General features: G+C 41.0%; 1 protein-coding gene across 1 annotated transcript; it reads left to right on the plus strand.

Moving 5' to 3' along the window:
• Positions 1 to 783: 783 nt before the first annotated feature.
• Positions 784 to 11052, plus strand: LOC145867069 (uncharacterized). The gene is made up of 2 exons (XM_082971113.1): positions 784 to 1300; positions 10160 to 11052. Exons 1-2 carry the CDS (start codon positions 1012 to 1014, stop codon positions 11005 to 11007), a joined length of 1137 nt encoding a protein of 378 aa, XP_082827239.1. The 5' UTR covers positions 784 to 1011; the 3' UTR covers positions 11008 to 11052.
• Positions 11053 to 14907: the final 3855 nt, after the last annotated feature.

Below are 14907 nucleotides of genomic sequence, written 5' to 3' on the forward strand. Positions count from 1 at the left end.
TTATATACATCTACATGATGTATTGTTACACCATGTAGGAGAAGTATAGACCTAGTCTGTTCATTATATACATCTACATGATGTATTGTTATACCATGTAGGAGCAGTATAGACCTAGTCTGTTCATTATATACATCTACATGATGTATTGTTACACCATGTAGGAGCAGTATAGACCTAGTCTGTTCATTATATACATCTACATGATGTATTGTTACACCATGTAGGAGCAGTATAGACCTAGTCTGTTCATTATATACATCTACATGATGTATTGTTACACCATGTAGGAGCAGTATAGACCTAGTCTGTTCATTATATACATCTACATGATGTATTGTTACACCATGTAGGAGCAGTATAGACCTAGTCTGTTCATTATATACATCTACATGATGTATTGTTACACCATGTAGGAGCAGTATAGACCTAGTCTGTTCATTATATACATCTACATGATGTATTGTTACACCATGTAGGAGCAGTATAGACCTACAGTAGCTGGCTACTTATTTATATGTTGTTTGACTGAAGGAAACTGCCTTAAATGTGCTGTAGTAAACATGTTTTATTCTCACTAATCAACCAACACATTCCTGTCTTTGTATGTCTCAATATAATAGTATTATTTAATTAAATTCATGTAAAATAATATTTGTCTGAAAATAAAATGTGATCCTCGACTGCGTTTCCCTCCAGTCAGCAGACGGCGATGTGCGTCTTTCAGGCGATTCTGCAGCGTGACGTATAATCTAGTGGACGGTTCTTCATAAACAGCTCGTCAACCACCTCGGTAGCTTGCTAGCCAACATAGCCGAAAGATTCAAGCTATTTATACGCTTTCAGTCTATATTAGCTACTGTGTTTTAGACACACTTCTGTCGTATCTACTTGTTAACCTATTTAATTTAATATTATGTTATTTTTTTATTAGTCAGCTATAGTAGCTGGCTGGTTAAGTTAGCATTAGCCTAGTCGCTAATGATAGCTAGCTAGCTAACATCCCCGAACATGAGCTCCCTAAACTACTCCCCTCCTGTTAAAGAAGAGGAGGTCTGCTGGACGGAGACAGAAGCTCTGGGGCTGAACATTGTCGTGAAAGAGGAGAAGGAAGAGGAGGATCTTACAGTAAAACAAGAAGTAGAGGGTGAGGCTGTTACAGTGAAAGATGAAGAGAAAGACGTTTCAGTTAAACAAGAGGAAGAAGAGGATGATGCTGTTTTTGGAGTGAAGAAGGAAGGAGAGATTACTGTCACATTGGAAGATGAAGAGAAGGAGATAGGAGATCTGATTAACACCAGTAAGTACCGCCTTCAATTAGTTTTTAACTTTGGATATTCGGAGTTGGCTCGTCAATACCTCTTCAACGGAGGGCCCTGGGATGATGACTGATATGTCTAGAATCAGACGACGTAGAGACAAGCTACCCCTTGTTTTCTCCGTTCCGTTTCCAAAAAGTGACTTAACATATATATTTGAGGAGGGTCTATCTGCTGACCGCAGACTGGGGGGCCACGGCATGTAGTGATTTTAATGTAGTGATGTTTTACTACACACCGTGACCCCCAATAGAGCCATGTGAGAGTTGGGTTGGCTACACCAAAGATTATGGATATACTAACAAGATGTCTCTCCGTCCTAACAAGGGGAGTCGTTGTCCACAAAGCTGCACTGTGGGTTGTCTATCTCCCACCTATCCTGTCTTTGGATTGGTGGATACATCTTATTATTGTAATCTATTGTTTATATTCTATGAGGGTTGTTGTCGTCAACCGCCTGTATTCAATGGAGAGAGATGCTAAGCTACTAGCATGAATATGCATAGCGATCTGGAGACAACTCCTATAATGTTTTTATCAAAGTTGTCGGTATGTCACGTGTCCACGTAACAACTTAATCATTACGAAACTTCTGTTAGATCAAGTAAACCTCACGTAGCAAATAAGCCATTCATTTTGTTGTTGACCAAATTCAACACTTTCCACATTGGGTTGATAATTGTTTCCACTTGGATACAGCCTACTGAAACCTACTGGCATGACCTAGAGTTACAACCTACTGTAACCTACTGGCATGACCTAGAGAGATACAACCTACTGTAACCTACTGGCATGACCTAGAGAGATACAACCTACTGTAACCTACTGGCATGACCTAGAGAGATACAACCTACTGTAACCTACTGGCATGACCTAGAGAGGTACAACCTACTGTAACCTACTGGCATGACCTAGAGAGTTACAACCTACTGTAACCTACTGGCATGACCTAGAGAGTTACAACCTACTGTAGCCTATTGGCATGACCTAGAGAGGTACAACCTACTGTAGTCTACTGACATGACCTAGAGAGATACAACCTACTGTAACCTACTGGCATGACCTAGAGAGTTACAACCTACTGTAGCCTACTGGCATGACCTAGAGAGTTACAACCTACTGTAACCTACTGGCATGACCTAGAGAGATACAACCTACTGTAACCTACTGGCATGACCTAGAGAGTTACAACCTACTGTAGCCTACTGGCATGACCTAGAGAGATACAACCTACTGTAACCTACTGGCATGACCTAGACAGATACAACCTACTGTAACCTACTGGCATGACCTAGAGAGGTACAACCTACTGTAACCTACTGGCATGACCTAGAGAGGTACAACCTACTGTAACCTACTGGCATGACCTAGAGAGATACAACCTACTGTAGCCTACTGGCATGTCCTAGAGAGTTACAACCTACTGTAACCTACTGGCATGACCTAGAGAGTTACAACCTACTGTAGCCTACTGGCATGTCCTAGAGAGTTATAACCTACTGTAACCTACTGGCATGACCTAGAGAGTTACAACCTACTGTAACCTACTGGCATGACCTAGAGAGGTACAACCTACTGTAACCTACTGGCATGACCTAGAGAGGTACAACCTACTGTAACCTACTGGCATGACCTAGAGAGGTACAACCTACTGTAACCTACTGGCATGACCTAGAGAGTTACAACCTACTGTAACCTACTGGCATGATCTAGAGAGATACAACCTACTGTAACCTACTGGCATGACCTAGAGAGATACAACCTACTGTAACCTACTGGCATGACCTAGAGAGTTACAACCTACTGTAACCTACTGGCATGACCTAGAGAGTTACAACCTACTGTAACCTACTGGCATGACCTAGAGAGATACAACCTACTGTAACCTACTGGCATGACCTAGAGAGGTTCAACCTACTGTAACCTACTGGCATGACCTAGAGAGATACAACCTACTGTAGCCTACTGGCATGACCTAGAGAGTTACAACCTACTGTAACCTACTGGCATGACCTAGAGAGATACAACCTACTGTAGCCTACTGGCATGACCTAGAGAGTTACAACCTACTGTAACCTACTGGCATGACCTAGAGCGTTACAACCTACTGTAACCTACTGGCATGACCTAGAGTTACAACCTACTGTAACCTACTGGCATGACCTAGAGAGTTACAACCTACTGTAACCTACTGGCATGACCTAGAGAGATACAACCTACTGTAACCTACTGGCATGACCTAGAGAGATACAACCTACTGTATTCTTTCTACCAATTGATTGGTTGAAATTTTATGACGTGTATTTGTTCATATAGACACACCCCATGTGTTTAATAAAATCAACTGTATGTGCAGAACTTGAATTGAACTGATGCTTCAAGCATTTGATTAAATAATTAACACAAACAAATTACTTGAGGAAGCCAGAGGTCAATATAACCAGAAGAAAATAACCAATTCCCCACCTGCTGCTGGCCTTCGTTAATTCTGACGTTATGCTCCTGAAGTTTCCGGTAAAATAGGCAAACTTTTTCCATTTCCGTTTGAAGTGCCAATTTATCTTACCATTTCTACCGATCTGCGTGCCAGTTATGAACGAGTTACAACACCTGTTTGGCTCCTCCACTTCCTGGGTCGGTGAAGTGAGGTATTACATTTAAGGATTAAATCATTTAACCTCTATGGGCTAGGTGGGACGCTACGTAACAGCCACTGGCAGCCTGTGGCGCGATTTTCAAAACCTTAAAAATCCTATTACTTCAATTTCTCAAACATATGACTATTTTACAGCTATTTAAAGACAAGACTCTCGTTAATCTAACCACACTGTCCGATTTCAAAAAGGCTTTACAACGAAAGCAAAACATTAGATTATGTCAGCAGAGTACCAAGCCAGAAATAATCAGACACCCATTTTTCAAGCCAGCATATAATGTCACCAAAACCCAGAAGACAGCTAAATGCAGCACTCACCTTTGATGATCTTCATCAGATGACAACCCTAGGACATTATGTTATACAATACATGCATGTTTTGTTCAATCAAGTTCATATTTATATCAAAAACCAGCTTTTTACATTAGCATGTGACGTTCAGAACTAGCATACCCCCCGCAAACTTCCGGGGAATTCGCTAACATTTTACTAAATTACTCACGATAAACGTTCACAAAAAGCATAACAATTATTTTAATAATTATAGATACAGACCTCCTCTATGCACTCGATATGTCCGATTTTAAAATAGCTTTTTGGTGAAAGCACATTTTGCAATATTCTAAGTACATAGCCCAGGCATCACGGGCTCGCTATTTAGACACCCGGCAAGTTTAGCACTCACCATAATCATATTTACTATTATAAAAGTTTGATTACCTTTTGTTGTCTTCGTCAGAATGCACACCCAGGACTGCTACTTCAATAACAAATGTTGGTTTGGTCCAAAATAATCCATCGTTATATCCGAATAGCGGCGTTTTGTTTGTGCATTCCAGACACTATCCGAAATAGTAAAGAAGTGTCGCGCGCATGGCGCAATTCGTGACAATAAAATTCTAAATATTCCATTACCGTACTTCGAAGCATGTCAACCGCTGTTTAAAATCAATTTTTACGCCATTTTTCTCGTAGAAAAGCGATAATATTCCGACAGGGAATCTCCTTTTCGGCAAACAGAGGAAAAAATCCCAAAGGCGGGGGCGGTCGGGTCACGCGCATAAGCCCAGTGTCCCTTGATCGGCCACTTGAGAAAGGCGATAATGTGTTTCAGCCTGGGGCTGGAATGACGACATTCTGTTTTTTCCCGGGCTCTGAGCGCCTATGGACGACGTGGGAAGTGTCACGTTAGAGCAGAGATCCTTAGTAAATGATAGAGATGGAAAAGAAGTTCAAGAAATGGTCAGACAGGCCACTTCCTGTAAAGGAATCTCTCAGGTTTTGACCTGCCATTTGAGTTCTGTTATACTCACAGACACCATTCAAACAGTTTTAGAAAATTTAGGGTGTTTTCTATCCATATGTAATAAGTATATGCATATTGTAGTTACTGGGTAGGAGTGGTAACCAGATTAAATCGGGTATGTTTTTTATCCAGCCGTGTCAATACTGCCCCCTAGCCCTAACAGGTTAACCTGTTGGGTCTAGGGGGCAGCATTTGCACGTCTGGATAAAAAAAATGTACCCGATTTAATCTGGTTACTAATCCTACCCAGTAACTAGAATATGCATATACTTATTATATATGGATAGAAAACACTCTAAAGTTTCCAAAACTGTTTGAATGGTGTCTGTGAGTATAACAGAACTCATTTGGCAGGCAAAACCCTGAGACATTTTCTGACAGGAAGTGGATACCTGATGTGTTGTATTGACTTTAAACCTATCCCATTGAAAAACACAGGGGTTTAGGAATATTTTGGCACTTCCTATTGCTTCCACTAGATGTCACCAGCCTTTACAAAGTGTTTTGAGTCTTCTGGAGGGAGATCTGACCGAACAAGAGCCATGGAACGGTGATGTCCCATTAGACACCTGGCGCGCTACTTCATGTTGGGTACCCTCGTTCCAATATGTTATAAAAGAGTATGCATTCGTCCACCTTGAATATTATTCATGTTCTGGTTAAAAAAGGCCCTAATGATTTATGCTATACAACGTTTGACATGTTTGAACGAACGGAAATATATTTTTTCCCCTCGTTCATGACGAGAAGTCCGGCTGGCTTACATCATGTGCTAACGAGACGGAGATTTTTGGACATAAATGATGAGCTTTTTTGAACAAAACTACATTCGTTATGGACCTGTGATACCTGGAAGTGACATCTGATGAAGAGAATCAAAGGTAATGGATTATTTACATAGTATTTTCGATTTTAGATCTCCCCAACATGACGTCTAGTCTGTATCGCAACGCGTATTTTTCTGGGCGCAGTGCTCAGATTATTGCAAAGTGTGATTTCCCAGTAAGGTTATTTTTAAATCTGGCAAGTTGATTGCGTTCAAGAGATGTAAATCTATAATTCTTTAAATGACAATATAATATTTTACCAATGTTTTCTAATTTTAATTATTTAATTTCTGACGCTGACTTGACTGCCGGTTATTGGAGGGAAACGATTTCCTCAACATCAATGCCATAGTAAAACGCTGTTTTTGTATATAAATATGAACTTGATAGAACTAAAAATGCATGCATTGTCTAACATAATGTCCTAGGAGTGTCATCTGATGGAGATTGTAAAAGGTTAGTGCATCATTTTAGCTGGTTTTATGGTTTTGGTGACCCTGTCTTTGACTTGACAAAACATTACACACAACTCTTGTAAATGTACTGTCCTAACATACTCTAAATTTATGCTTTCGCCGTAAAACCTTTTTGAAATCGTAAAACGTGGTTAGATTAAGGAGATGTTTATCTTTCAAATGGTGTAACATAGTTGTATTTTTGAAAAATTTGAATTTTGACATTTATTTGGATTCAAATTTGCCGCTCTTGAAATGCACCTGCTGTTGATGGAGTGCACCACGGGTGGCACGCTAGCGTCCCACCTAGCCCCAAGAGGTTAAGGAATATATCCGAGTCTCACGCTCATCACCTGTGGAATGCGGGGCTTCCAGCGAGGTGTGGATTTAATAGTATGTTGTACCTAGTTTCCCTCCTTCAGGGAACAGTAATTATAGTCACAAATCAAATCAAATGTATTTCTTACATCAGCTGATATCACAAAGTGCTGTACAGAAACCCAGCCTAAAACCTCAAACAGCAAGCAATGCAGGTGTAGAAGCACGGTGGCTAGCAAAAACTCCAGAGAAAGGCCAAAACCTAGGAAGAAACCTAGAGAGGAACCAGGCTATGAGGGGTGGCCAGTCCTCTTCTGGCTGTGCCGGGTGGAGATTATAACAGCACATGGCCAAGATGTTCAAATGTTCATAAATGACCAGCATGGTCAAATAATAATAATCATAGTAGTTGTCGAGGGTGCAACAAGTCAGTAACACAAGAGTAAGTGTCAGTTGGCTTTTTCATAGCCGATCTTTGAGAGTATCTCTACCGCTCCTGCTCTCTAGAGTGTTGAAAACAACAGGTCTTTGACAGGTAGCACCTCCGGTGAACAGGTCAGGGTTCCATAGCTGCAGGCAGAATAGTTTGAACTGGAGCAGCAGCACGGCCAGGTGAACTGGGGACAGCAAGGAGTCATCAAGCCAGGTAGTCCTGAGGCATGGTCCTAGGGCTCAGGTCCTCCGAGAATTAGAGAGAGCATATTTAAATTCACACAGGACACCGGAAAAGACAAGAGAAATACTCCAGATGTGACAGACTGACCCTAGCCCCCCCGACACATAAACTACTGCAGCATAAATACTGGAGGCTGAGACAGGAGGGGTCAGGAGACACTGTGGCCCCATCTGATGAAACCCCCGGACAGGGCCAAACAGGTAGGATATTACCCCACCCACTTTGCCAAAGCGCAGCCTCCACACCACTGGAGGGATATCTCCAACCACCAACATACCATCCCGGGACAAGGCCGAGTATAGCCCACAAAGATCTCCGCCACGGCACAGCCCAAGGGGGGGCGCCAACCCAGACAGGAAGACAACGTCAGTGACTCAACCCACTCAAGTGACGCACCCCTCCCATGGACGGCATGGAAGAACACCAGTAAGCCAGTGGATTTAATAGTATGTTGTACCTAGTTTCCCTCCTTCAGGGAACAGTAGTTATAGTCATAACGTGTGGATTTAATAGTATGTTCTACCTAGTTTCCCTCCTTCAGGGAACAGTAGTTATAGTCATAACGTTATGCTTGTCATATGATGAACTTTAACTTAAATACTGGATCTTGCTGTCGGACAGTTGTTTTGTATATTCAGATCTCCGAAATGCTCTCTACCTACGTAACATTTAGTGTCTCCTTTTGTTACGCTGGGAAAACAGTTTTCATGGGCACAGAAATCCTAAATCATTTCAGTTTACTAAATCCAATGGTTCTAACCGAGAGTCACCTTAACTTTATTGACAACTCCCAAATGGATACTGTCATTAATGCGGTTCTTCAATAATTACACATAATACTTAATACTGTAGCTGTTTAGTTACAGTCACATGTTCAACTATCATCAGCTGATCCAGGAAATCATTTTCTGCATGCCAGTCAAACGTAGTTCTTCATTCATTACACCGGTAAAGACAGTTATGCCGTGCTCCACGTTGGATCCAACATCCCAAACAAATCGATATTTATAATGTGTTATTGTCTACTTGATTTACAGTAGGGTCTCGTTAGTCCGTTTGGAAACGGAGATACTTAGCTCATAATGTGTAGAGAACTGTTCCTTGATGGATAGGCTATTGTACAACACACAGAGCTATTTTCCTTTATTCAGGACATTTAGAATGACAACACATTACAGAGTAGCCTAGTGGGATTATTCACAAAATTATCTGGTGATCAGGTTATGAATTGTCATGACAAAGACATTTTAGTCTCCTTGTTTCACCTAAAATATTAAATGATTTATAGTCCTAGGTCTATGTTGTTGTTAGGTGAAGTTATGGGTCCTACAGTAGGTCTATGTTATTGTTAGGTGAGATTATAGACCATTTTGGCATACACTTAGTGGACAAAACCTCATTGTCAGGCTGATGTCAGGCTGATGGAAAACTAGCCAATGAGCATTTTACTGGTTGAAGTCGTTTTTAAATATAAAGTAGTACATTTGACAATAACACAAATATTATATTAAATCAGGACATTCAAACGAGCCTTACAATTATAATCCAAAATAGTGTCAAATGATGATAATAATCATAATCAACCTGGAAATGGAGGCTATTTTTGCTGTCAGCCTATGAGAACTCCCCTGAGTTTCCCCCACGGTGGTGAATTAGTGAATAGACACAGAGCTTAATGTGAGTTTCCTTGAGTAACACTCCTGATCTAGTGCTGTAATATTCAGAATACATTGTGAAAACTAATCTTTGCTCACCATTTGTTAAATATATATTTTTTTTCACCCCTTTTTTCTCCCCTTTTTTCTCCCCAATTGGTACATAGTCTTGTCTCATTGCTGCAACTCTCATACGGACTCTGGAGAGGCGAAGGTCGAGAGCCATGCGTCCTCCGAAACACAACACAACCCAACCTAGCCGCGATGCTTCTTGACACAATGCCCATCCAACCCGGAAGCCAGCAGCACCAATGTGTCGGAGGAAACACTGTACACCTGGCGACCTGGTCAGCGTGCACTGCGCCCGGCCCGCCACAGGAGTCGCCAGTGCGCGATGAAACAAGGATATCCCTGCCGGCCAAACCCTCCCCTAACCCGGACGACGCTGGGCCAATTGTGCGTCGCCCCATGGGCCTCCCGGTCGCGGCCGGCTGCAACAGAGCTTGGACTCGAACCCAGAATCTCTAATGGCACAGCTTAGGCCACTTGCTCACCATTTTTGCTCCAGGCAGATATACTACATCCATAACTAGCGGTTTCTGCATTAGCAGGGAGGTGTTTCTGCAATCAAATTGTGTGCGCATCGCCCTTGTCGCAATTTTAGCAAACACAGAAAGGTGCCTATATTTGAGAACAAAAGTCGCCTGGCACACTGCTTAGGAGTTCAACACCTTTTACTTATTTCTAGTTACTACTAATGTGAAAACAAGACTAAATATGACTATTGTTGCTCACTTGACTGTCTTAAGACAATTGTCAAGTCATTTTAACATTCATTACAGACGTCAATTGTTGTACACTATCATGGCTACGCTGTTGGCATCACCTTTTTCAGTGGATTTCTGCTGTTGTGAGCCTTTAACTATCTGTCTGACTTGTTCACACAGGAGAGAGACGTGACTATCATGGATCCTCTGGGGAGCCTCAACATCATGATGCTGACGAGTCAGAGAAGAGTCTGTCCAGATTCTATCACCTCAAGAAACACCAGCAGAGACCCACAGGGAAGAAATCTATCTGCTGCTCTGACTGTGGAAAACATTGCAAATCTTCATCAGAACTTAAAATACACCAGCGAACACACACAGGAGAGAAATCTCACCACTGTTTTGATTGTGGGAAGAGTTACTCAAGTTTAAAAGCACTAAAAGTACACCTGAGAATTCACACTGGAGAGAAACCGTACAGCTGTACTCAATGTGGGAAGAGTTTTACTCAGTCAAGCAACCTGTTATCACACCAGAGAACACACACAGGAGAGAAACCTTATAGCTGTGATCAATGTGGGAAGACTTATATTTCATCTTGCCATCTGAGTAGACACCAGCGAGTACACACAGGAGAGAAACCTTATAGCTGTAATCAATGTGGGAAGAGTTTTACTCGGCCAGACAGCCTGATAATACACCAGAGAACACACACAGGAGAGAAACCTTATAGCTGTGATCAATGTGGGAAGACTTATATTTCATCTTGCCATCTGAGTAGACACCAGCGAGTACACACAGCAGAGAAACCTTATAGCTGTAATCAATGTGGGAAGAGTTTTACTCGGCCAGACAGCGTGATAATACACCAGAGAACACACACAGGAGAGAAACCTTATAGCTGTGATCAATGTGGGAAGACTTATATTTCATCTTGCCATCTGACTAAACACCAGCGGTACACACAGGAGAGAAATCTTATAGTTGTAATCAATGTGGGAAGAGTTTTACTCGGCCAGACAGCCTGATATTACACCAGAAAACACACACAGGAGAGAAACCTTATAGCTGTAACCAATGTGGGAAGAGTTTTGCTGCATCTGGCTCTCTGACTCTACACCAGAAAACACACACAGGAGAGAAATCTTTCCACTGTTCAGATTGTGGAAAAATATTCTCAACTTCACAGAATATGAAGAAGCACCAGAAAACACACACAGGAGAGAAACCTTATAGCTGTAATCAATGTGGGAAGAGTTTTACTCAGTCAGACGGCCTGATATTACACCAGAGAACACACACAGGAGAGAAACCTTATAGCTGTAACCGATGTGGGAATAGTTTTTCTACATCTAGCTATCTCACTATACACCAGAGAACACACACAGGAGAGAAACCTTTTAGCTGTAACCAATGTGGGAATAGTTTTTCTACATCTAGCTATCTCACTAAACACCAGAGAACTCATACAGGAGAAAAACCATATAGCTGTACTCAATGTGGGAAGAGTTTTTCTACGTCTAGCTATCTCACTATACACCAGAGAACACACACAGGAGAGAAACTATATAGCTGTACTCGATGTGGGAAGAGTTTTTCTACGTCTAGCTATCTCACTATACACCAGAGAACACACACAGGAGAGAAACAATATAGCTGTAGTCAATGTGGGACAAGATTTTCTTGGCTAACCAGCCTAGTATCACATCAGAGAACACACACAGGAGAGAAATCTCCTAGCTGTGATCAATGTGGGAAGAGATACTCTGATAACAGATCTCTGATTAAACATCAGAAAAAACATGAAGGAGTTGTTTCATGATATCAATGAAATAATGTCACAATGTAGAATGTTTAAACATTGTAGTAGGAGTATTTTAATGATGTCACAATGTAGAATGTTTAACATTGTAGAAGGAGTATTTTAATGATGTCACAATGTAGAACCCTAAATATTTGCCCCCTGTTCTATTGATTTTAGTTTCAGGGGGAAAATCCAGGCTCAGAAATGGAAGAGTACTATTTATGTGATTTAACAAAAAGTGACTAACAAAAAAAGAGCTGTGTTACACTTACCATGTTGGTGACGCACTTGAATCAAAATGCAACACTTCAAAATGTAGCTAGCTGTTTTCTACAAATTGTCCTCTGACCAGGGATGTACACATTATTCCCAGATTCCGTGTGCTTTTTGAGCTGTTCGTTTTAACAGGACGTGCAACTTCATCTCCCTCCTGTCACACAAATGATTTTAACATGATATCGATGAGTTATGACAAATAAGTGTTGTGTTCCTTTGTTTAGCGACCCCTACATTTAAATGCATCACTACAAAATGTAGCTGACTGTCTTCTGCAGGTTGTCCTCTAACCAGTGAGGTAACAGATATCTCCCATTTCCATGTGTTGTGTTTATTGTGGCAGATGTTTGTGTATATAGCACATTTTATGTTTAGGTTTTCAATATATCCCAAACTGTTTCTGCATATTGGTTATTGATTAGGACACGTTAAAACTGTGTTTTGACATTGGGGATATCCCATCTAGCAACATGTCATTGAAAAGACATTGAAAATATGACTATGCAACCAAATATTTCATATTTACATTTCATGATCAGATTTAGTAATCGATTTATTGATGATATTTATTCATGCAACCAACTGACAATTTTTGGTACAATTATATTGACATTGTTGCCCTGCTTTTAAAATATCAGGGTTCATTCTCAGATGTGCCAACCCAAATGTACTAGAACATGACATTGGGGACTGGGCCCCGATCCAACAACATGCCTATCTAGTGAACCCTGAAAAGAGAGAGAAGCTCTGCAGTGAGGTGGAAAGTTACTATGGATATTGCAGGAGTTTCCTCTTGAAATCAGACATGTCTGTGGTGAGGACAACTTGGTTGCTGATTGTCTCAAGGGTGGGCAGTTAAAAAGTTTTGTGTTTAGACAGTGCGTTGCCATGGATCACAATGTATTTTGACTGCACGTTTTTTCCGTATTGGAGATGAGTTTTGTTTGGGTTCCAAGGGGACGAGAGTTCTAGAAGCTAGTGGGATTTAGGAAGAAGTGAGTTCTAGAAGCTAGTGGGATTTAGGAAGAGGAGAGTTCTAGAATCTAGTGAGTTGTAGGAAGACGAGTGTTCTAGAAGCTAGTGGGATTTAGGAAGACGAGTGTTCTAGAAGCTAGTGGTATTTAGGATTCTATAGAAAGAAAAAGGAGAAACAAATAGTCCTATTGTATATTATTATTTAGAAATACGTGTTTTTTTCTTGTTTTTAATTGTTGACATCCAGTAGACACCATGTTTATATTGGTGAATCATTCTAGTTGATTATCATGAGAAATGGAAGTTGTTTTCTGTTGGTGGTGAGCAAACTTGTCCAACATAAATATAGGATATATTTGTTGTCTTAAGGGGGAAGGTGTTACAGGCTTTGGTTTTTCCATTTATGTTTTGAGGTTGAACTTTAGCTCGTTAGCACGTCTAGCTTCGTTAGCCCGTCTAGCTCGTTAGCACGTCTAGCTCGTTAGCACGTCTAGCTGGTTAGCACGTCTAGCTCGTTAGCCCGTCTAGCTCGTTAGCACGTAGGACGCACTGATTGGTGTCACCTCGTTAGTCAGTATGTGTTACACCTGTGCTGGCTTGTCCATCTCGTTAGTGGGAAGGTGTTTCACCTGAGCTGGTCCAGGTTCTATTTAAGAGTGTCTGGCCCAGTGCTCCAGTTGTCTTGATACATGTGGAGAGTCAACACCTTTAGTTGCTCCACCTTTTTGGTTTACTTCCTGTCTTTAAGTTTGGTGTGGGTTTTTCTTTTGTTTTCCTCTTCTTGGGCAGATTTAGTGGGTCTCATGGTGGGTGTCTTTTAGGTCCCAGTTGTTGTTACTAGTCAACTTCCAGTGGACACCCCCATAGTGTCTTTCAGAGCCCCTCCTAAAAAACAAGTTATATTTTGGGTTGGATATTGCGTCATATTGTTGATATTTTAATCAATGGCATTTCCTTACAATGCTCATTAGTCTTTCAGTTGTTATTATTGTTTTTTATCCTCATATTTGTGTACTAAATATTTCTGATTATTTTCATAGTTTTTTCCTGTGAAGCCATTGTGTTGCATCCATGTCTGAAATGTGCTGTATAAATAAAGCTTGATTTGATTTGAACATATTGTAAAACAAATTAACCCAATGACTGACCAATCAACAAACTATTGGTCCACCTTAGTATGAAAAACTGTATCAATCCCACGTTTCCAGCCAGCTGAAGGCGTGGTGGAGTGGTAAACACCACCCCCGGCTCTACCAGGGGCTTGAGGTGGTCTCCCACAGCTCTGCTTATGTCATGTTCTGTGGCCTTGCTGTTCCATTTATTGACTGTCCCTGCAACACAGAAACACATTTAGTCATATTATATAAAACACTCAAAGTAATGTATATGGAGCATCTATGGCCTCAGTTACACCTGGCACCTAAATGTGACTTCCGATCACTCCAAGCTGCATTAGGTTCAGATCTACCAGGATGAGCCTTTGACACAGTCAGGCCACTGAATATGCATCAGCAATGTAAAGAGATGGGGTGAATGAGGGGAAAAGTACATTTGACACAAATGACCTTCATAATAAATCAAATGTTGTTGGTCACATACAGGTGTTCAGCAGATGTTATTGCAGGTGTAGTGAAATGCTTGTCCTTCTAGTTCCCACAGTGCAGTAATATCTAACAATTAATATCTAACAATTTCACAACAAATACCTAATACACACAAATCTAAGTAAAGGAATGGAATTAGGAATATATAAATATATGGATAAACAATGTCAGAGCAGCATAGACTGAGATACAGTTTATACATATGAGATGAGAAATGATATGCAAACATTATTAAAGGGCCAATGATTTCATGATGCCTGTTTACCAGT

The sequence above is a fragment of the Salmo salar genome, unplaced genomic scaffold (genome assembly GCF_965601325.2).
Source record: "Salmo salar unplaced genomic scaffold, fSalSal1 ptg000177l, whole genome shotgun sequence".
NCBI classification, from domain to species: domain Eukaryota; kingdom Metazoa; phylum Chordata; class Actinopteri; order Salmoniformes; family Salmonidae; genus Salmo; species Salmo salar.

Excerpts from the sequence above, each read along its gene's own strand:
- LOC145867069 (XM_082971113.1), top strand. The coding sequence starts at position 1,012 with ATGAGCTCCCTAAACTACTCCCCTCCTGTTAAAGAAGAGGAGGTCTGC. Across the intron at positions 1,301-10,159 it reads AGGAGATCTGATTAACACCA|GAGAGAGACGTGACTATCAT; the intron begins GTAAGTACCGCC and ends TTGTTCACACAG.